The sequence below is a fragment of the Schistocerca serialis genome, chromosome 2 (genome assembly GCF_023864345.2).
Source record: "Schistocerca serialis cubense isolate TAMUIC-IGC-003099 chromosome 2, iqSchSeri2.2, whole genome shotgun sequence".
NCBI classification, from domain to species: domain Eukaryota; kingdom Metazoa; phylum Arthropoda; class Insecta; order Orthoptera; family Acrididae; genus Schistocerca; species Schistocerca serialis.
Genome location: NC_064639.1, coordinates 1,128,163,283 through 1,128,188,146, shown reverse-complemented (window position 1 = coordinate 1,128,188,146; position 24,864 = coordinate 1,128,163,283). Strand labels below are relative to the sequence as shown.

Genomic DNA, 24,864 nt, shown 5'->3' with positions numbered 1-24,864 from the left:
GAGATACGTCGCCTTCAGAATTTTGGCAGCACCTGAGAAGCTTAGTCGACGACAACAAGTTGCGAGATGTGACACTACAACATGTATGGTGCGCACAGTTGCCAGACGGAGTTAGAATGGCTGTGGTGCTTTCCAATGCACTTGATAGGCTTGCAGCAACAGATATTGATGTTGCGCAGAGGTAAGGCACACACATACAAGATGAGAAGGGAACACAACAACATGTCTAAGGAGTGTATCTGCTGGTATCACCATCGCTTTGGAAACAATACAACCCAGAGAGTGATGACGGGCAACTACTGGTGAGTAACTTTCTTCTTTACCCTCATTGTTCCATTGACATTTTGTCGGGAGAAATATAAATACCCTACATTCCTGAGGCTCTACTCTACAGGAGGGTGATGGTGGGTCTGCGTGGGAGCCACCACAAGACCATCCGTGAATTTACAGTGAAGCGCAGCATATTCTGTGGCGATGAGTGCACAGATGATCTGCTTGACTATTCTTTGTTATTGACTGACTTTTTCAGTTGATTCTTGTTTGAACTTTTAAAAAAATAAAAAGTTATTGCCCGACTACTTCGTTAAGTCTCTTTAGCAAAGATAAGCTGCAGTTAACTAAAAAGATTTTGTGGTCTAACTTTTGTGAAGTCTTCTTTCTTCAAGCTTTTTTTTGTATCTGCTCAGATGAAAGAATCTCTTGCTCCAAAGGCAACTGAATTTAACATCTATACTGGTTGTACCTATCAGTTTACCACTACCTGGTAACGAAGAACATTCTGAAACTTCCTGGCAGATTAAAACTGTGTGCCGGACTGAGACTCTAGCTTGGGACCTTTGCTTTTCACGGGCAAAGGTCTCTAGTTTGAGTCTCAGTCCAGCACAGTTTTAATCTGTCAGGAAGTTTCGTATCAGCCAGTGCACACTCCGTTGCAGAGTGAAATATTCGTTCTGGAAGATCATTCTGTTTTAGCTGCAACCAAAACGAAAGTATCTCTCTCTTCATGTAAGACTCGGATTACACAGTTCCACTCCTGCACTCCATTCAACAATAAGCAGTCTCTACAATCTGCAAGAATCATATTAAGGGCAAAAGTTTACTCACTTCCCTTCCAATGCTTGAGCTTTGACTTCTTCCAAGGAACCTTCATTTATTTCCCACATGTGGAGAGAGTTATCGTCACACAGGGACACAATGCGGCCCTAGGGAAAGAAGTAATAGAAAAACAATAAACATTACACACACTTTCTTCAACATGAAATCCAGATCAGTAAATTACTAACCTCATTTGGTATGAACACAAGTCTTGTGACTGCAGCCTCGTGGTTTGTGTGTTGTCCATAGAATTCAACACCGGGCTTGCCAAAACTGTTTAAAGTTTAGGAAAATTATTGGCTACTACAGAAATGAATGTTCACACAGTTCACAATATCAAAAAATTGTCTAACAATCCAAATTATGAAAGTAATAAGTCCACAGTTCAAAAAGAGCTGTAACATGATTTTGGTCCATAATGCATACTAGCATTGTTATTTACTTAATATGAAAGTACATAAATTTCAGTTACCACCACCACCACCACCACCACCACCACCACCACCACCACCACCCCTCCAACATGGACTGAAGGCTTCGACCCAGTCACTCGGCAACCGTTCTGGTGTGGCAATAGAGGATAGCAAAATGAATAGTGAAGTTTCAAATTTCGTGCTTAAGAAATCCTTAACATAGGAGGATCATACAGACCTTTGAAGAGCAACTAAAAGAGACACTGGATTCAGAGGGAATCCTAATTTGTTCTCCAGCAAAACTTGCGGGACTAGCAGTACTGGAAGAACAGTTTCCGCAACCTCCTGTCTTCTCTGGGTGCTAGATCCACAATTTTTGTATGAGAACTTCTGTGAAGTCTGGAAAGTAGGATACGAACTACTGGAGGAATTAAATCTGCGAGGACTGGTCTTGAGTCATGCGTAGGTAGCTTAGCCCATGAAAGGCAAAGGTTCTGTCTGGGTTTGATTACCAGTCAGGCACACAGTTTTAATCTGCGAGGAAGTTTCTTATCAAAACACATCCTGCTGCAAAGTGAAAACTCATTCTAGATTAATTTACAAACCTGTTTCTGTTTAGGGATGACACTAAGCTACAATAGATTTTGAATTATCTTCTACACTTTAGTATGTGTACATTGAACTGTTTGCAGTAAGGTTTTGTAACTGTGTAAATTGAATTATATAAACTTTTTTCGGATATCCATTGGGATGTGTGGGATGAAAACTAGTATATGACTACGTCTGAAAATATGTTTCTTGTGGTGTTCCACATTCTTGAGGATCTCTTACTATGGGTCTATAGTATGAACAGTGTATATAATGTAATTTAACATAATTTTAAGAAATAAAAAATGTAAACATATGAAACAATTTTGAAGAGAAAACTGCACTGTGTGGGAACATAATTGTAGCTAAGGTTTAAGCTATTTGAGCAGAATGGAAAATAAAAGGAATCACAATGGTGACAGTAAAAGAGGTACATAGAAGGAGCATCACTGAGACTTCAGAGATGAAACTGTTAGATTGTTTGGCTGGTTACTCCCATACGTCCAACCATCCTATAAGCACAACAGCTGGATATTCAGCCACGCATTATGATAAAGCATGTCTTCAGGTCTCACCAAAATTGTAGAGCTCAGATACGGAAAAATCGGGCAGGTACTAGCATTGTCATTCATGAGTGAAGCATATGAACAATATATTGACTGATTGGCTAGATTATTTGCTTTGTTACACGTTGTAAACACATTCAGTCAGTGTTATTTGAGCTTATTACTGAAAACAATCTATTAATTACAACATAAATTACAATAAAAGTCATTTGGAAATATTTTGATACAAAGGTGACAATTATGGATTTGTCACTTATTTGCACTGCCGAGTTCAAATTTCTCATGGTGGCGAAAGAAAAGAAATCATACATGGTAGATTGGTTGGCTGGATGATTAAAGGTTCAAATGGCTCTGAGCACTATGGGACTTAACTTCTGAGGTCATCAGTCCCCTAGAACTACTTAAACCTAACTAACCTAAAGACATCACACACATCCAGCCCGAGGTAGGGTTTGAACCCGCAACTGTAGCGGTCGTGCAGTTCCAGACTGAAGCGCATAGAAACGCTCGGCCACACCGGCTGGCGATGATGATTAAAGGGACCAAACTATTAGGTCATCATACTTTTTCCATCGAACAGACAGGACTCCATGACTGGAAGCCGCCAAAAGCAGAGTGCAATGAGAGGACATACATCCCCACTCCCGCCATTTACAGAGGTATCCCACTCAGAATTTGACTAGAACAGACTGGCAACACTGACAGAGAAAGAGAAGCACAGATAGACAAAAGATGAACAAGTCAAACAGACCACATGAGATGGGGGAGGAAGAGTAAAAGAGCAGGTAGGGTGAGCCCAGACAGCTGCAACCTGGTGTGAGCAGAGGAGGCAACAGAGTGCTCTGCCAACCCCTCAATGGGCCAATAAGGTTAAGTGGCCCTCCCTTAAAGAGACTGGTAAAACATAAAACTAAGTCAGCCACTGACGCACTGTGTCCCAGCACCTCAGATAGCGAGTCGGGGAGATTAGAATTCTGACGTAGGGCGGCTAGGCTGCCCACCGTGAGACAGGAACCACAATAACAGCAGGGAGGATCCTTGTGACAGAGGAGATGACCAAGAATCAGCAAAGTACAGCTGAAGCAGAACTGGCAAAAGACAGTAGAGTCCTGGCAAGCGGCCTGTATGGAGGATCTCCAGAGATTTGTAGTTTCCCTTATCACCTGTAGTTTGTTTGGAGAAGTCAGAGTGAGACATTTTGTATTCCAGATCCTTAAAACTTGACAGAGTAATACTGAACAGAGGTCTGTTTTCAGAATACTGATCAAGAGTCTAGCTAACTGATAGCCAGTTTGGCCAGGCTATCAGCGAGTTCATTCCCCGAGATCAAAACATAGCCCGGGCTCCGTCACTGAGTGTCCACATTGTTCAAGGACATACAGGGAATTCTTGATAGCCATTACCAAGGGATGGTGAGGGTAACACTGGTCAAGAGTTTGCAAACTGCTCAAGGAGTCACTGCAGATGAGAAAGGACTCAGTGATGCAAGTACAGACATGTTCAAGAGCACGAGTGACGGCTACCAACTCGCAGCAAAAACACTACAGCCACCCGGCAAGGAATGCAGTTCAGTACGTCCCGCATGAGTATAAGCAAAGCCAATGTGACCATCAACCATTGAGGTATCAGTATAGACCACTTCTGATCCCCAGGATGTGCCAAGTATGGAGAAAAATTGGTAGCTGAGGGTCTCAGGATGTACCAATTCTTTCAAACTTTCTGATACGTCAAGATGAAGCTGTGGCCAAGGGGTGCACCCACAGGAGTGGGTGAGAGGGCCTGGAGAAGAGATGGTAGAGGAAACACCTGGAGTACAGGAAGGAGGGACCGGACGGAGATTGTGGTCATAATCCCTGATTTGGGCTGCTGTTGCGGCGAGATGGATTTCTGGGTTTGTGAAAAAGAGATGGAAGTCTGGATGCTTTGGGGAGCTGTGCAGCATAACTGACAAACTGTTGTTGGCACCTGATCTACAATGGAGAACCCCAGAATAAATAAGTAAGCTGTTCACACGTCTAGTTCTAAAAGCTCCTCTCACTAGTCAAACCCTGCAGTCGTGTATCGGATCCAGCAACCACAATGCTGAGGGTGACATCTAACTGTATGCCACACTACCACAATTAAGACAGGATTGTGTCACTCCTTGGTAAAGCTTCATAAGGGTAGTGCAATCTGCATCCCAGCAGGTGTTCCTCAGGCACTGAAGTGTACTAAGGTGCATCCAGTGGCTTAGGCTAGTAGAGACGGGGAATCCGTGTCAAACAGTCCGAAAAAACAGTAAGTATCCACCACAGAGTAGTTGGTCGTCGAGGTAGAGTTTTGGTTGTGGGTGAACAGTATGTCGGCAGAAGTGCATGACGCGAATCTTGGCAGCTGAAAACCAGAAGCCAATTGTGAGGGCCCTGCTTGCACATTTCGTATGGCGCCTCACAGTCAATGTTCAGCAACACCCACACTAGTACAGGCGAATGTTATCAGCATACAAGTTGGGTGATACTCAAGACCCCACATCTGCTGCTAGACCACTGATGGCTACTAGAAAGAGAGAGACATTCAGTGCAGAGCCCTGCAGGACCCCATTATCTTCGATATGGGGAGAACTGTGGGAGGCATTAACTTGAACCCGGAATATACGACGAGACAAGAAGCTCTGGATAAAAATCAGGAGTGGACCCTGGAGACCACACTCTTGTCAGGTAGCGAGGATGTGGTGCTGCCATATGGTGTCTTAAGTCTCTTGCAGGTTGACTAAAATGGCTATAAGGTGTTGATGTCGAGCAAAAGCTCTTCAGATGGCAGACTCCAGGTAAATCAGATTATCAGTAATGGAACGCCCCAGGTGAAAACCACCCTGGGATGGAGCCAGAAGAACGTGAGTCTCAAGGAGCCAACTTAGCCACTGGCTCACCATGCATTAAAGTAACTTGCAAAGAATATTGGTGACATAATTAGGCAATAACTGTCAATCTCAATAGGGTGCTTACCCATTTTCAGTACAGGGACAATGACACTTGCTCACCTTTGCGATGGGAACTCGCCCCCATTTTAATGATGGTAAGGATGTGGTTTTGAGAGCTTATGGTGTTGAGAGCCCACCTACGATTACTAATGGCCTCTGCATTTTCTGATAACCACTAGGCCCCTGTCTTCCACCAGGCAGTCCCGAGGAACAGGGTATCGTTACATCAGTGCCAAAAGAATGGCTGGCCGTAGTTGTATTCTGGACTGCCTCATCGATATCTCCATGCGGTGGGGGAAGGGCGACAGCAGAGGCAAAAGCAACTGAGTCAACACTGCTGAAAGCCCATCTGGGCAGGCATCCAGGGAAGTGATGCTGAGGGAGGAACTGGAAGATCGGGAAATGATCACTACCACATACATAATCATGGACCCTCCAGTGGGTGGATGGGAGAAGACAAAGGCTACAGACAGAAAGATCAATGACCAAGAAGGTTCCACATGCCACACCACCAGTATTCAACAGGCAAAGGTCAAGTTTTGCCAGTAAGTTTTTCAGATCTTTACTGTGGCCAGTGATGATTGTTCCACCTCACAAAGGGTTATGGGCATTGAAACCGCCCATCATTAGGAAAGGTAGGGGGAGCTGAGAAATCAATGCAAACAATATGTTCTGAGTCGCTTCACCATTGGGAGGGAGATAAGCATTGCTGATGATAAGTACTGAAATGCCCTTACCCAAACAGCCACAGTCTCTAAAGTTGTATAAAGAGCACACATTCACTGAATAGTGTCCAGAACACATGTGCAAATTCAGCCCAACAGCCTGTCGTAGGAAGCACAATTCTTATAATATCCCCAGTTTCCATGAAGGGCCAGGGTCCACACTGCTGGAAATCAAGTCCCCTGAAGGGCAAAGCAGAACGAAGGGAAAGTGCTTAAAAGATATAACTCAGCCAGGTTGTGGAAAAAACCGCTACAATTCCACTGGAGAATAATGTTGTCAATGTCACTGGAGAATAATGTTGTCAATGTACTGTGAGGCCATGAAGGGACCATGGAGGCAGGTTATGTCCTAAGGTCACTTGCTGCCACTTGCTGAGTGGTTATGGCAACAACACAAACAGGTTGTGGGTTCCATTGCGTGGTGCAACCTGGGGCAACAGGGGCCAATGGAATCTCTGCCTTGGCCACAGGTGAGGAACAGGCAGGATCTAGTGGTGTGGGGACCACTGGAATCTCCTTTTTGAGGACTACTACTTACCTTTCCTCTCCTAAGAGAATGTGAATGATTGGAAGGGCTTATCTGAATCAGTTTCAGGTAATGATGATGTTCGCTAAGCCCTGTAACATGTGATGTGTAGCTCCTTCAACCACTGGCTGGTTTACACTTAGACCAGCAGAAACCTGGGAAGAAAACGTCCTGAGGGAGCTGTTCCTGGGGAGAGAAGCCAGTGGAAGGTAACTTGGCTCCAGCTAGGAGGTACACCCTGTTTTTGTATGTCCATCCTTAAAATGGAACTCTTACAGCCATTCTTATGATGGTATTTATTGTACGGCTGCCAGTTTCAGTGCTTTAGCGCACCGTCTTCAGGCCTTAACTGATGCTCAGGAGGTTACTTCCAATCGTATAATATGATTCACCAGTTGCCAACATCTACAAGCTGCTTTTAGCAGATACCTCCCCCCCCCCCCTTCCCCCAAGTGCCTCCCAGCCTCAGCAATGGTTACCTGACCAGTAATCTCTAGCTCAGAGTCCCCGTGCCCCAGTCACGATGGGCACGTACTCCTTTGCTTACATGGGGAGTTTTCAGCTCAAGCACCAACGGTGCAATCCCTGCATGGTTAGGAGGCTACCACTAAGCAGGTACTTGATGACCCCCCCCCCCTCCCCACAACGGTATGGCTACAATGCTGGTTTTTAGGCGTACTACCTTATTAAAGGGACAGGTGCACAGATGGAAAGGTACGAAGGTGGAGCATGCACTAGGCGACCTTCCACGCACTATCCGCACTTCTGGAGAATTTTGAAAATTCGTGGCAGGTCAAAAACAACAATGGTGACCATGTATGTATTTATTTAATGAAAAATTGTAGAAAAAACGAAGTGGAAACTTGAATTCAAAATCATAAGCCAGGTCCAAGCAGAGTCTGCACCAAGAAAACCATCAGATGGAGAGGCATGTGGGGAAAGGGTTAGTGGAAGTATAAGCTTGCAGCAAGTAAAGGAAGTAACACTGCAAAGGCTGGGGCACCATTGTAAGCAAGCATGCACTCACAAAAAGAGTTGTGAGCCCCCTGGGGATAAGCAGGTATGTACCAGTCTTAGCTTATCTCTTATTCTTTTGTTTCGAATTGTTTTATTGCACTTATCAACAAGGTGTTTGTCCATAGATATGATGATCAATGCTGTTAGGTTGGTACTATACCAATTTACTCAATATTCTGTTTAATTAAATTTGTTTGGGATGTGCAAATATTTTGTGAAACGAGACTGCAAATACCATGTGACTAAAAGAAAATACCTAACCTACCTGAAATCCAGTGAAATATTTTCTCTTATCCAATAGGTACTTCAGCAATGAAAAATCAATTTTAAGTGAAATATCCAGACAAATTCCATGCAATTAATAAAGGTACAACCACAGCCACGCCCAACTGTCTTAAGACAAACCCAGTATAAGCTAATCTTGAACATGGACAGGAAAGCAATTGCAATGTATAGTGAGCCATTGCATGTAGTAGAAAGGATGGATTTATAAGATCTTGGAACAAGTTTTACCATGCTATGAAATGTCAAGCCTTGCATACATTTCCCACAAAATTGTTCCTCACACCTAAGACAGAATTTATGACAAATTTAGAAGAAATATTTCACAGCTCCCAAAGTTTCTGTTAGTTTTGATGTATGGACCTGTTTTTATAACTAAACCAGCTTCCTGTTTTCACGCCTCTTTTATATGTAACGTGAATACCAGTTGAGTTCTTGCTAGACAGCCTTCTCCAGGTTCTCACACTGGAGACAATATAGCAATGGAGCTTAAAACTATTGCAGATTACAATGAGTCACCGAGGGTCCAGCCTGAAGTAGCAAGAATGACTACTATTAGTAGATGTTTCTTAATGCACTTCATTTGAGCTTAGCTACAGTACAACTGTTCACCATTCAAAAAGAGCTAAATTAATGGAGCATCAATTGGTGCCAGATATCAGCACGAGACGGAATTCCAACTTTTATAAATGGTAGAGCACCCTTTGGAACAGAAACTGACTATGTCTGCATGTGGATAATCACAACATGCTCATTAATTTGATTTATCATCAGTGGTGGTTGATGGAGCTGTGTGTTAAGCTACTAAAGCTTTTTGAGGAAAAACAAAAGTAAGTTGTGGCCTCTCCTGCATATCCTAAGAAAGACCACATGTTGTAGTATTTAATAAGTACTTAGATAAGGAGACAGTACAAGGAATCCAAGACTTGCTACACACGAGTGTCTCATAGAAAGCTGAATTAGAAAGTCACTTCTCCTCCTAAAATGATTCCCAGTTTACTCAACTGCAATTTTTCTTGATCCGAGATTCAAGAAAGACTAAGGATTGTCAAAGAGGACAACCCTCTTCAGAAGATCCTACAGTACTGAGATTTTGTGAAGAACCTTCCACCAGTAGCAGTTCATCCCCAATGCTTATTAAAATAAGTACATGAGACAAGACTGAATCAACTGTGACTCAAAGCTCACGACTCTTCTGTGCTTTGTTTACTGAGGCGGCAAATGAAAATATTAAGAATCAGTGTGATAGTCAAGAATCAACCCAACTGCAAGAAAGAATGCCTAATATTTGAAGCCTGTTCGAAACTACGTCAACTGTACCCCTTATATTTGGAAAATAATTAGCATTGCCTAATGTGACAGTGTACGAATTTGACAAAGTTCATTAGAATTTATTTTTCAGCACCATCCAGCAGTGTATCTGAAGCTGGCCTTGTTTAAGAAGTGAAAATACTTATTCTCTCTTAGCACAGAGAAACTGCTGTTAATTCACCATAAACCATCTCTAGTAATGTATCAGAACTAATTTATTAATGTTATGAAAAGGAAAGTTGCTACTCACCACATAGCATAGGTGCTGTGTTGCAGAGAGGTACAAGAAGAAGACTGCCACAATATAAGCTTTGGGCCACCAAGGCCATTGTCGAAAATAGAGCGCCCCCCCAAGACCCAGATGCGAGACCTGTCCCATACATCCTCCCACCACCACCTATTCCAGTCCAGTCACAAACATCACCTATCCCATCAAGGGCAGGGCTACACGTGAAACCAATCATGTCATCTACAAGCTAAGCTGCAACTACTGCGCTGTATTCTGTGTGCGCATGACGACCACCAAGTTGTCTGTCCGCATGAATGGCCACTGACGAACTGTGGCCAAGAACCAAGTGGACCACCCTGTTGCTGAGTACGCTGCCCAACACGACACCCTTCATTTGAATGACTGCTTCACAGCCTATGTCATCCGGATCCTTCCCACCAACACCAGCTTTTCTCGAATTGTGCAGGTGGGGGAACTCTCCTTGGAATATATCCTATGTTCCCGTAAACCTCCCGGCCTCAACCTCCATTAGTCATTTTTCTCACCCATCGAGCCCCTTCCCTGTTCCCATTCCAGCAGTACACAGTCCTCATTCCACCAATGCACTCATCATTCTCTTTACTTCTCTCCTTTTCTGAAACACCTCCCGCCCCACCTCTCCTCTGCGCTCCGTGTAACCCCCCAACTGCACCCAGCTGCCCTCTCCACCTCGTCCTTACGTGCTCCACAGCAGCACTTCACTGTCCCCCACCTCTACCTTGCTACCCCTCCCCCTCCCAGCCTCTTCCTTACCCCCATCTAGTTGCCACTCCCATCATGCACTGCTGCTGTTGCTCGCAGTGTGGCTTCAGCTGCTAGAGGCTGCGGTCATATTTCCGAGAGCTGCATTTGCGCACGTGTGCGAGCACGTGAGTGTGTGTGTTTTTGACAAAGGCTTTGATGGCCGAAAGCTTATAGCATCTCTCCTTTTCATAATATTGTTACATTCCATACAGAACTAATTTATTTTTTGTTAAAATGAATAATAGTGTTTTGATTTGAAGATATTGTGGTTGTATATGTGCTTAGATTATTTTACACATGAATTAAATAAAGATAATGCTATTAAATTTTCATAAATTAAAAATATTCACTTGATATCTGGTATTTTGTCGGACAGTGAAATGAGATTAAATATTTGTTTCATCACTACTGAGAATTTGCACAATTTCATTCTGTTCAATTTGTTTAACATGTCACGATATACTGGAAATATCATTTGACTGGGCACACATTTGAAAATACATCATGAACTATTTGTTTCATATGTTTTGGTATGATTTAGCATTGACTAACATTCTAGAATATTAAATAGAAAGAGGATACACTTTAATGGCTCCAGAAGCAGTTCCCAGCGCCAACAGACGAAGGGTTGGATCCCACGCAAGTGATGTTGGTTTGTTTGGGAAACCATGCTGTATAGTCTGAAACAACAAAGACACTGTAAGTAACTGAACTATCATTTGATGCTTTGAAAATAAGAACAGTAATTATGATTTAGAGAATTATTCAAAATGATCGACACTTGGTTGCCAAACCAATGGAGAAGGCATTTTGTGTCATGGAGTTTTGTAAGAGTGAGTCCGCAACAACTGTGCACTGGAAATTCAGGGCAATATTTAACAAGGCTCCACCTGCCACACAATCAATTTACCAATGGATACATAAGTACAAAATAGGATGGATACAAAACAGAACGTCTCTGTAAACACAAATGCTGTAGGTGCTATTAACATCTGAGGAATGGGTTGAATGGACAAAGAGTACATTTTTCAGAAGCTCACAAAAATCAATTGATTGTGCTGGTAGCGAGCTATGAATTCCACAAACAACTGTTTGGAGAGTGCTGAGGAAATGTCTGGGAATGGAATAATATTGGATTCAGTTGCTCCAAGTCATTACACAAGATGAGAAAAGTTTGTAGAAATAGTTTTGCATTGACATATGGTTGCAGACTCACTCATGCACAACTAAGGCACACAAAATGCTTCTGTACTGGTCTGGCAGCCATGTTGCTGAAGATCACTAAAAAAATAAATAAAAAACTTCTTGAGTTGCCATTTCCACACACAAAATCATGTAATACCTTACCATAATACAAACATTTTTTTCCCAATCACTTGAAAGTGTCTAGATCATATTGAAGAACCTTGTATAATAATTTATATACACACTTTTCAGGAAATAACTTCTCTCAAATATGTATGATCAAGTATTTGTGCTCTTTTCTTAATATCTTCCAGATGTAAAAAAACGTTAAATTAAAAATAATATAACCATGAAGTCTTTCATGACAAATGTTATATTAAAGGATCTAATTCTCATGTTAATTCTAGATGAAACTCAAAACTTCTGAAAATATCCACCACAGTCATTGTCACATATGATTTCTATGCTTTCATAGTGAAGTGAGCATGGTGAAATATTGTCTGAAAGACAGGAAACAATTACATTCCCAAAGCAAGAAGAGGTAGGTGGTAATTTTAAAACTAAAACATATACATATGGCTGCCAGCTCATTAACAGAAGTGGCTGAGCCCCACTCTGTAATTCAGCGCAGTCTCCTCCTGTCCAGTTTTGGATGTTCTCTCAACATTAAACATAATATAACAATTTGCACCATCATCATCAAAAACTGACTATCTTCTTCAAACCTAGAGATTCTCTCTTGCCATGCAGTGAGTAAAAATGTGATGCACTGAAGATAGCACAGCACAAGCACCACAAACTGGCAGATCATCTCTTGGCTGACAGTAGGCATGCATTGGGGGGCAGTGCCCGATTCTCAGTCTTAAGAGAGAAATTTCTTACCATCCGCAGCTGGTAAAAATTGTATGAAGCTCTCCAGAACCACACAGTTTGGCTTGTGATTTTTTTTTTTTTACCATTCAGTTTCTCAGTTTTAAAAATGAAACAACTGCATGCAGAACAATTAGTCATCTCAGTATAGTGGCAAGATTGAGATGGGTGAATGATGATGTTCATCAAAGAGGACTACAATGGGAGGAAATGCTGAATGACGAAACTGTGGGAGAAAAAATGTGATTGTAAAGGTTTTGTGAACAAGGAAGAGGAGGAGCAGGAGGATGAAGAAGAAGAAGAGGAAGAAAACTCTGCATTTATCTTTGGTATGTCAGCTTCCTCTTTCCATCTGACTCACATGTGCTGGTAACTGGTCAAATGAGACTCACTTCCCTTTGTAGTAAATGGAGATGGATTTCCTGAAGTCCTGCAAAATAGTCTCATCTGTGTGAATCCAAGCAGCATTGTCAGTGTCCTCAGAATCGCAAACTTCTCAGCTTCATAGTTAGTGATATGGTTGGGAAGTGAAACCACCACAGCGCGAACAGCTTTTTTTTTTTTTTTTTTTTTTTTTTTTTTTTTTTTTTTTTTTTTTTTTTTTTTTTTTGTATTTGTCCAGTGTTATGTTCATAAATTTAGGCATTACAACATGTATGTTTCTTATCTTCTACACCTGGTTTTATTGTTTCAAAAATGTACATAGAAGTCAGTCATCATTTTAAAAACTATGAACAATCCCTAGCACAATGTTCTAGCTTCTTTTTTGTGAAATAATCTCAGAGCTCTTTTCTGCAGTTTTACTCTGTCTAATCCCTGAAGCACATGCAATTTAATATTCATGTCCCTTGACCTGTAACTTTTTAATGTTTCACGATTATTGTGTGGACTGCAGTTCACTGTCTTCGGGTTTCTATTTTTAATAAGAGGTAATAAGGTGCAAAAGTTTTGCACTGTGGCCAATTTTGATAGGAGTATCTCACGATCAACCCTATCACAATCCTTTGATAGATCTAGGAAAACTCCAGCTACTTGCATCCATTCATCAATTCTGTTAAGAACTTTCAGCATAAATTGTAGTGCTGCTGTCACTGGGCTACAACTGCTCCTAAAACCAAGCTGAAAATCTCCCAGGACGTTATGCATATTACAATGCTCTAATGTACATTTCAGAATTATTTTTTCCATTAACTTACTAAAAACTGAAGCAAAGGCAAGTGGCCTGTAATTTTCTACTAATTCTTTATCACCTTCTTTGTAGAGAGGTTTAACAATTCCTCAATTTCATATATCGGGAAACACTCCTCCTCTTAAGACACTATTATTAGATGCATCAAAGGATATGTCTATATCTACATCAATGTGATTACTTTGCTATTCACAATAAAATGCCAGGCAGACGGTTCAATGAACCACCTTCAAGCTGTCTCTCTACAGTTCCATTCTCGAACGGCACGCAGGAAAAACAAGCGCTTAAATTTTCCTGTGCAAACCCCAATTTCTCTTATTTTATCATGATGATCATTTCTCCCTATGTAGGTGGGTGCCAACAGAATGTATTCGCAATCAGAGGAGAAACTGGTGATTGAAATTTCATGATAAGATCCCGCCGCAATGAAAAACACCTTTGTTTTAATGACTGCCACTCCAATTCACGTATCATGTCTGTGACACTATCTCCCCTATTCCGTGATAATACAAAACGAGCTGCCCTTCTTTGTACTTTTTCGATGTCATCCGTCGGTACCACCTGATGCAGATCCCACACCGCACAACAATACTCCAGAATAGGGCAGACAAGTGTGGTGTAAGCAGTCTCTTTAGTAGACCTGTTGCACCTTGTTCTGCCAATGAATCCCAGTCTTTGGTCTGCTCCACCCACAATATTATCTATGTGATTGTTCCAACTTAGGTTATTTGTAATTGTAATTCCTAAGTATTTAGCTGAATTTACAGCCTTCAGATTTGTGTGACCTATTGCATAGTCGAAATTTAGCTGATTTCTTTTAGTACTCATGTGAATAACTTCACACTTTTCTTTATTCTGCGACAACTGCCACTTTTCGCACCAAACAGATATCTCATCTAAACCATTTTGCAATTCGTTCTGATCATCTGATGACTTTAAAAGACGGTAAATGACAGCATCACCTGCAAACAATCTAAGACGGCTACTCAGGTTGTCTCCTATGTCGTTAATATAGATCAGGAACAATAGAGGGCTTATAACTCTTCCCTGGGGAACCACGGATATTGCTTCTGTTTTACTCAATGACTTTCCATCTATTACTACGAACTGTGACCTTTCTGACAGGAAATCACGAATCCAGTCGCACGACTGAGGCGATACTCCGTAGGCACGCAGTTTGCTAAGAAGACATTTGTGAGGAACAGTGTCGAAAGCCTTCTGGAAATCTAAAAATATGGAATCAATTTGACATCCCCTGTCAATGGCACTTATTACTTCACGAGTATAAAGAGCTAGTTGTGTTTAAAAAGAATGATATTTTCTGAATCTGTGCTGACTATGTGTCAATAAATCATTTTCTACAAAGTACTTCATAATGTTCAGATACAGTATATGTTCCAAAACCCTACTGCAAATCGACATCAGTGATACAGGCCTGTAATTCAGGGGATTACTCCTACTTCCATTTTTTGGGTGTTGGCGTGACTTGAGCAAACTTCCAGTCTTTTGGTACGGATCTTTCTGTGAGCGAGTGGTTGTATATAATTGCTAAATATGGAGCTATTTTATCAGTATTCTCCAAGAGGAACCTGACTGGTACACAATCTGGACCGGACGCCTTGCCGTTATTAAGTGATTTAAGCTGCTTTGTTGCACAGAGGATATCTACTTCTATGGTTCTCATCTTGGCAGTTGTTCTTGATTGGAATTCCGGAATATTTACTTCGTCTTCTTTGGTGAAGGAGTTTTGGAAAACCGTGTTTAATAACTCTGCTTTAGTGGCACTGTCATCAGTGACTACACCGTTTTTTTCGCGCAGTGAAGGTACTGATTGCGTCTTGCCACTGGTGTGCTTTATGTATGACCAGAATCTCTCTGGGTTTTCTGCCAGATTTCGAGACAGAATTTCGTTGTGGAAATTATTGTTGATGTTGTTGGGTTGTTTTAGGGGGAGGAGACCAGACAGCGAGGTCATCGGTCTCATCGGATTAGGGAAGGAAGGGGAAGGAAGTCGGTCATGCCCTTTCAAAGGAACCATCCTGGCATTTGCCTGGAGTGATTTAGGTAAATCATGGAAACAGGATGGCCGAACGTGGGATTGAACCGTCGTCCTTCCAAATGCGAGTCCAGTGTGCTAGTCACTGCGCCACCTCACTCTGTGTGGAAATTTTTAAATTGCATCTCACATTGAAATACACGCTATATTTCTAACTCCTGTACAACTTTGCCAATCTTGGGGATTTTGCTTCTTTTAAATTTGGCATGCTTTTTTTGTTGCTTCTGCAGCAACAATCTGACCTGTTTTGTGTACCATAGGGTATCAGTACCATCACTTATTAATTTATGAGGTATATATCTCTCTTGAAAACATTCCACAACTTTTCTACACTTACATGATCGGATCGGAAGGAGTAAAGACTGTCTCTTAAGAAGGCATTAAGAGCATTTTTGTCAGCTTTTTTAAATAGATATACTTTGCAATTCTTTCTGATGGTTGTAGGTGTTACAGTATTCAGCCTAGCAGCAATGCCTTGTGGTCACTAATCCCTGAATTCGTCATAATACTCACTATTTGTCCAGGATTATTTGGAGCTATAAGGTCAAGTATGCTTTCGCAACCATTTATGCTTCGAGTGGGCTCATGAACTAATTGTTCAAAATAATTTTCTGAGAAAGCATTCAGTACACTTTCGGTTGACGTTTTATGCCTGACGCCGGCTATAAACGTATAATTTTTCCACTATATTGAGGGTAGATTGAAGTCACCACCGACTATAATTGTATGAGTGGGGTACTTATTTGAAATGAGACTCATGTTTTCTTTGAACTGTTCAGCAATTATATCTTCTGAGTTGGAGGGGGGGGGGGGGGGGGGGGTGTCAGTAAAACAATCCAATTAATAGTTTAGTCCGATTGTCAGGTATAACCTCTACCCATACTATTTCACACTATCTATCTACTCCAATTTCGCTACAAGGCAAACTACTTCTGACAGCAATAAATACTCCACGACCAACTGTATTTAACCTATCCTTTCTGAACACTGTTAGATCATTTGAAAAAATTTTGGCTGAACTTATTTCCGGCATTAACCAGCTCTCTGTACCAGCAACTATTTGAACTTCAGTGCTTTCTATTAGGGCTTGGAGCTCTGGTTCTTTCCCAACACAGCTACGATAATTTGCAAGTACAATACCAATCATTTCTACAACTACCTTACTGTGTTTTACCTTCCCACTTTTAGACGGACGCCCCTTCTGTAGTTTCCCCGAGACCCTCTAACCTTTTAAAAAAAAAAAAAAAAAAAGCCCAGTCCCTTCTACACAGCCCCCGCTACCTGTGTAGCCGCCTTCTGTACGTAGTGGACTCCTGATCTATTAAGCAGAACCTGGAAACCCACCACCCGATGGCACAAGTCAAGGTAATCTGCATCCTACACGATCACAGATCCGCCCGAGCCTCTGATTCAGACCCTTCACTCGGCTCTGCACCGAAGGATCACAGTCGATTCTATAGACAATGTTGCAGATGGTGAGCTCCGCCTTAATCTCGGAAGCAAGACTGGCAGTCTTTACCGTTTCTGCTAGCAGCCCGAAACCAGACAGAATCTGCTCCGATCCAAAGCGACACACGTCATTGGCACTGACATGAGCCACCAACTGCAGTGGCTGCACCTTGTACTCTTCATGGCAGCTGGAAGCACCCTAATCACATCCGGGCTGACTCCCCCCGGAATGCATGCGGAGTGCACACTGGCTCCCTTCCCCTCCTTGGCAGCCATGTTCCTAAGGGGCCTCATTATGCGCCTAACATTGGAGCTCCCAACTACCAGCATACCCACCCTCTGTGAATGCCCAGACCTTTCGGGCCGAGAAGCTTCCTCTGGAACAGGGTGGATGATTGCATCCGGCTCAGAGACATCGTCAGCCACAGATAACGCCCAAAACCTGTTCATCAAATGAACCAGGGAGGCTCTGCGATCGGGCCCTCAGAAAGTTTTTCGCTGCCTGCCAGACTTTGGAATGATCTCCCACTCGATCACGGGTGAGGGGTCAACCTCAGTGCAGGCAGCACGTGGGGTAGTCACAGCAGTGGACCGATCGGAGGACACATGGGACGTGCTTGACGTCCCTCGCATCCCTGAGTTCGATCCCCCACAGTGACACCCTTTGGCAGCAGCCTCAAGCTGTGTGACAGACGCCAAAGCAGCCTGGAGCTGTGAGCAAAGGGTCACCAACTCAGCTCGTATCAGTACACAACAATCACAGTTCCTATCCATTACTGCAGTTGCTCCTGTTTGAAGCTCATAAAAATATGCAACAAGCGAACGGTGTACTCGCCTTACTAGTAGCAGAAACTAGTGGCCCACTCTTGCTGATGGTCTAACCGCTATGCTAGATTATGTTAGCATTGCTTAAGTAAACATGGAGGAATTTCAACCCAACCAGTAGATTTTTTGTTTTACTTTCTCAGAAAGCTTTCACTATGTTTGTTAATTACACAGAGGCATACTGAATATTTTTTCCTGTGCACTGAATAAGTGGGAAGTGGGAAAATGATACAGGTAGATTTTGCTTCAATGATTAATGAAAACCATCTCAGCTTTATTAATACACATTTATTGTGCAACTATCAGTTTTGTTCTCAGAATGTCTTCAGGTTGTCAAATTGTGCTAAAGCCAAGACATACGCAGCCTCTATGCAGCATGCTGTACCTGCTCACCATACTTAAGTCAAGCGGTCAGCAGAATGTTTATGCCATGACTTTTGCATAACTTGACAACCTGAAGATGTTCTAAGAATGAAACTGATCATTCCACAATAAATGTGTAACAATATAGCTGAGGCAGTCTTCATTAATCATTAAAATTGTCCTCAACATGATCAAGATAGTTTATGTACCACACACCAAATAGTAGCTTGTGTAATATAAAGGTAGTAGACGACGAGAAACTAACTTTACCCTCTCAACAGGTCTTATCAGCTCCACATCACACTGTGTGCTGAAATCTTCTAACAAGAGGATTAAAAGGGAAGATGCATAAGGTCTGTATGAGACCGTATGTCAGTAGAACTATAGTGTAGGAGTTATAAAGTGAACACATCTTCAGTTATGCACCTACTTTTGGCAGATATGCTCGTAATTTGTGGAAAGTGGGATTAATGAGAAGTGCTATATGTCATTAACAAACACAGTTGCCCTATCTTTGACCCCCATCACCACCAAGCTCTTTTCATGTAATCTGAAGCCCAGTAACACAACTGTGCCACACAAGGTAACCATTTTCTCTGTTTACTTTGAGGAAACGCAACTGTAGTGTGTGTATTTCAACACAGTATATGCAGATATTTCTGCCTGCACATGAAAATAATTGAAAAAAATTTACACTTTAGGCTAAAGGTGCATCAGTAGCTCTGCAGAAATAAGACACACTCAAAGGTATGAAAAACGGTACTGGTCCAATGTCTGATAAGACTCCAGAGGAAATTATTACAACATTAAAAATAAAACAGGCTCTTCTGACGTGTATTGTGGTAGAGGGAGTAAAGCAGCTTATCCATGTCTGTCGAAGATATGGCCACAGTATTGCAGGAGAGGTCAAGTGGTGCTGTGCAAACATGCAGTGCACAAGGAATTGCTTGAACACTAGACATGCCTATGAGCACTGTGCGTACAAAAAATGCTCGTCACCTGATCTTCATATGTGCGACTTCTGCCTGTGGGCTTATCTGCAGGTGGTTGTATTCAGTGTCCCAGATATGAACACAGCCGAATCCAACTAGGTGAAGTTTGCTACTGATGGACAACATTCAAACATTGGTCTAATGAGTGTTTGGCAAGCCCCTTCTTTCATGGATTAATTACATTTCCTAAAGAATCTTACAATGAATTTAAGTCTGGCAACTGCTCTTCACAACTGGTATAGTTTCCAGCAATTTACCACCAACAGCATAATTAGACATCAATGTACCTCATCACTTACTTACACACAAAACAATACAATCATTTATGTTCAAGCTCAACTGCCAGCTCCTCCACTAATTGTCAATCCTTTGCAGGTCTTTTCACACTTTCCTACAGTGTTTTGGCATTACAATCCTGCTGTAGGCAACAGTATTAGCATGGTACAGTTGCACAGAAACATCCACTATGGCATATCATTTAAATACAAGGTGTTAAAAATCAGTGCACTTAGAAGCCAAAACTGGAAGGAGGGATGGTGAGCATAGAAATTGAAGTCCTATAAACACATCTCTGGAACCAAATACTTTCTGTGTGTCAAATATGGGACAGTTTCTTTGTGTCTAATCATTAGTACTTACTAGTGTAGTCAGTCTTCTGTTAATGTTCATTGCTCATTTCTTAATGGTTGTGTTTTTCTCTGCATTTAGTCATGTGATTGCAATGCTGGTTTCAGACATAGCACTTACAACTGTCTCCCTAAATCAGCCATTGAGTATGCATTGTTTTGAAGACATGTGACGATCACAACAAGATTAGGAATTCTGTGATATACACTATATTCTAGCCAAGAGTGTTTTTCAAGAAATTATCTAATGTACATTAAACATCCTTAATGATACTTTCCATCTCCAAAATGTTCTTCAGGTTGTCCAACATGCAGACATTGGACCATTTACAAGTTCAAAGAACTTCATTAGATCTCACACAGTATTCCCCCCACATAAGGAAGAGCAAGTGTTTCAACATGTAGAAGGTGATCCTGAAACAAGAGTGTGAACTAATTCAGCTGAAAGAATAAAGCACAGTTGTAAGTGGTCATATCTGCAAACACTGTAACTTTAACAGTGTCACTGAGTATGTTTAAGTTCTCAGGTCACATAACCAACATGGTTGATTACAGTTCTGCCAACAGATTAGAAAAAAAGCACTGAAAATCTGCAGTTCATAGCTTGCATTTCAGTTATAGTTCAGGTGAGATTGCACAGAGTGCCATGATAAAATACCACTATAGCCACATATGGGCAGATGCAGATTCTTACGTGAGCATGAAGGCAAGGTATTATGTTTCCTTTAATCTCAAAGTATGGGTAGGAGTTGTGGGTTGGCAAAGCCACATACTTTACCAGACAATTTAACAGGTGCTGTTTATCACCTATTTCTACATGCCACAGAAAAACAATGATGGGGTTTACCCACTATGATGTACCACCGCATATTCTGCATCTCATACAGCAGTACCCAACACCAATGTTAAATAACTGATGGCTTTGTTGATGAGGTCGCGTAGCGTGACCTCACCATACATCCACTACCAAACAAAGATTTCTGGCTGTGTAGTCATTGGTGGATTCTAAATTCATCAGTAATGTACAAAGACTGGGATCACACGTGACACATGTGAGGGCATCCAAATGTGTTCGTACACACTTACGATTCCTCAAGAAGAGCAGCTGAAAGACACACAAATTGGCAATAATCGCATTGAGCTCTCCTTTAGTGTTAGACAGAGAGCTCCGTAAAACATAAAGGCAGATATCTCAATTGTTACAGGACACAGGTTTACAGGCTCCCTTTTTCCATTTTTGCCAGCATCATTTAACTAAGAATATTGAGTTGTTTGGGTTTTTTTTTTTTTTTTTTTTTTTTTTTTTTTTTTTTTTTTTTTTTTTTTTTTTTTTTTTGTTCACACAAACTATACCGTAGAAAGCAACTGTTGTAAACAGTCTTCTATGTCAAGTGGTCTAATTTTGGGAGAACTTCCAGCAAGACGACTATGGATTTTGATGAAATTTTATGGGAACACACACACAGTATGTTCCAAATGAGCGTGGGTAAAGTTTCATGATCACCAATTTAATACTTGGAGGGAGACATTTGTTTGAATCCACTGCGCAACTTGCGACAGTGCGCCTCTGAGTTTTCAGTAGCTCCGAGACAGAATCTCCAACAATGTGTTCTTGAAAGAAACAAAACTATGCCACTTTTTATGACTGTTTGCTCTCTTAAATGGAATAATTACAAAAAGATTTCTTACGGAATTTTCATACCGATAATTTAAAGTAGTCACACGAAAAATTGTAGCTTCAAAAAACGTATGAAGTTTAGCTTTTTATATCTCCGGAATCAACTGTGCAATAAACCTGAAACTTTGGATGCAACAACTTATCAATATACAGTCTTATAACACAAAATTTCTTTCTCCCACAGCTTTCCAAAAGTTTACACATTAGAGCAAATTCAATTTTTGTAAAAATGCAACAAATGGGTATTTTCAGCCCACTTTTTTGTACAAGTATTTTCTGAAAACTCTTTTGAACATTTTCACTGTGCAATGTTCTGAATCATCTACAAAACTAGATTTGGTTTTGCAATGCATACACATACCCCTAAAAAGCAAAGAAAGTAAAGGTGCGGTGAAAATATGCCCTTATTCCAATGATACTCTAATATGGCAATTTTTTTCTATTATAACAGTTCAGTAGTGTTTGGAGAAATTAAAATCAGAAGTCCTAATTAATAGGATGTGTACTTTAATTAGAAAAACTCTAATGTGAAAGAAGCATCTGAAGCATTTGGCTCTATAAAATCCTCTTCATAAAAAATGAAAGTATAAATAATCCAATAGTAAGGATAACGTGCCCTTTCTTGTGTCTCTAATAATTTGAGTGACCACTTGAGCTTCTCAGGATGGTGGTTTGCAGTCTGCAATTTAAAGAATGCATTGCAGAGCACTGTGAAAAGTGTCTTGGACCAGAAGCTTCTGCAGTTGCTGACTGCTGTGTATAAGAAATGGATTCATGTCAACCAGGACACACTGGTCGCTAAGCAAGTGACTGTGGATGAATTTACTGAAGTAGGAAAAAAAAATTTGGAGTCTTTGTCATTATTATGTCGGCAAACATCAAAGTTTGCCTCTTAAAGCCATTAAATTTGATCTAAAGGTAGACAAGCTTATTATCCTAATGGATTTTCATCAATAATTTGTCATTTAGCAGTCAGGATGCAGTGCAAGATTTCCACTCGGAAATAGTCAAGCAACAAAGGTAGGAGACGAGGTACTGGCAGAAGTAAAGCTGTGAGGACGGGGCGTGAGTTGTGCTTGGGTAGCTCAGTTGGTAGAGCACTTGCCCGCGAAAGGCAAAGGTCCCAAGTTCAAGTCTCGGTCCAGCACACAGTTTTAATCTGCCAGGAAGTTTCATATCAGCGCACACTCCACTGCACGGTGAAAATCTCACTCTGGAAACAAACCATCTATTTACTCTCTATTTTCCCCTAAATCAGAATGTGAAGTCCCAGTTTTTGGATCGTCAGTGACTGACTGCAACATGACAGCTACTCTTCATGTTTTATCAAGGAGCTGATCAAATATGTAAAAAGGCAATTTGCTCAGATTTTCTACATTCATTATTTCAGCGATGACTCCAGTACCCAATACAAAACCTCCAAATTTTTCTCAATTTGTGCTATCATAAGAGACTTTGGAATGATGGCAGAATGGTATTTTTTTTTATACAAGGGTATTTCAGCAATCTTTCCACAGCAAGCAATATGAATTGCTGGTGAGATGCCTGTGGTTGCGTATTTTCCACAAAGTGTGTTAACACAGTATGGAATACAGATGCAAGTTACTAATAACTGTAACACACAACATGCATATGGACAGATTCTACGTAAATCTCTTCACACTGTTTTACAATGCTAAAGGAGCAACCGATTCTTAGGCATCATGCCCAGCAGTTCCATCTTTCTTCTGGAAATGGTAACTGCCCCACCAAGAGCACAGCTTGCTTTTCATTTTACAGACTGACTATTCCTCCCCAGCACTTCCTGTCCCATTCTCTCATGTGAGTAGACAAAATAACATCACTCTTACAAATCAAACACTTCTTAGTCATACTTTACAGGGGTGTATTTTACCTCACTTAGCAACTGAAAATAAGTACTCACTAAACTGAAAATACCTGCAGTATATAAACATTATCTCAGTGAAGTTATTTAGTCTACTCATATAAGAGAATATGACAGGAAGTGCTGGGCAGATATTCTGAAAACTGAGCAGCACTCATGGTGAGAAAAGTCCACCTACCAATAATAACGCTACAGCTGCCATACAGAAACAATGTGCAGAGATTTACAAAGATTCGGTAGATGGATGTTCTTGCTTTAGTATTATTAGTAACTACTCTTATCTGTATTTCATCTAGTGCTAAATGCACTTTGTGCAAAACAAGCACCCCCCCCCCCCCCCCCCCCCACACACACACACACACACACACACACACACACACACACACTTCCCCTAGGAATATTGTCTCACTGCAGAAGGGTAGGTGCAAATTTGTGAAGTACCATTGCTGTGGCTTCTTGTGACTTGGGGGTAGAGAGTAGGATTCACAAGGTTTAAAAATGGTCGGACAGAAGTTAAAGGTGATCCTTGTTCGGGGCGTCCATCGATGTCTACAGACGACGTTTTTGTCAGGAACATCAACGAAACTGTGCATGTCAACTGAAGACTGACTACCCAAGAGATTGCGGAAGAATGTAACGTATCAGTTGGATCATGTCATAAATCTTGACACAGCACCTTGGATGCATCGTGTTGCCGCCAAGTACGTCCCAGAGTTCAAGAGTCAAGACCAGAAAGATCTTCACCTCGCAATCTGCGAAGAGCTTTTGGATCGTGCAAATGAGAACAAGATGCTCCTTAAAAGAAAGTGGTGATGAGTCATGGATCTAAGGTTATGATGTTGAGACCAAGGTGCAATCTTCACAAAGGGTCGGGAAAGGTTCTCCAAGACCGAAAAAAAAAAGCTTGTTAAGTCAGGTCAAATGTTAAAGTCATGATAATTTTCATTGATTTTGAAGGATTAGTTCATCATGAATTCATGCCAAAGGGACAAACTGTTATCAATGGTACTACTGGGATGTGCTGCGACACCTGCTACAAAATATGAGAAAGAAACAGCCTGAAATGCGCAATTCATGGCTCTTGCATCACGATAACACATCTGCACATTCACCCCCATTGGTCCACGATTATTGCATACAAAACTAAATCACTGTGCTACCTCATCCTCTGTACTCTTCAGACCTGGCCTCTGCAGACTGTATTTCCAAACTTGAAAACCCCATTTAAAGGACGATAATTTGTAACAATAGA

The 24,864-nt window shown here is 41.4% G+C and overlaps 1 protein-coding gene across 5 annotated transcripts in view; it reads right to left on the bottom strand.

Moving 5' to 3' along the window:
- Positions 1 to 24,864, bottom strand: part of LOC126458580 (lethal(2) giant larvae protein homolog 1) — a 354,490-nt gene that overhangs the window by 259,712 nt on the left and 69,914 nt on the right. For all 5 annotated transcript variants that reach the window (XR_007585663.1, XM_050095715.1, XM_050095712.1 and 2 more), the window contains exons 2-4: positions 11,077 to 11,174; positions 1,284 to 1,368; positions 1,105 to 1,202 (exon numbers count right to left, since the gene is read on the bottom strand). Coding sequence is in view for 4 of the 5 variants with exons in the window: in XM_050095715.1 (XP_049951672.1) it covers positions 1,105 to 1,202; positions 1,284 to 1,368; positions 11,077 to 11,174 (281 nt within the window). In the remaining variant the exon portion in view is untranslated. The remainder of the gene's footprint in view (positions 1 to 1,104; positions 1,203 to 1,283; positions 1,369 to 11,076; positions 11,175 to 24,864) is intronic.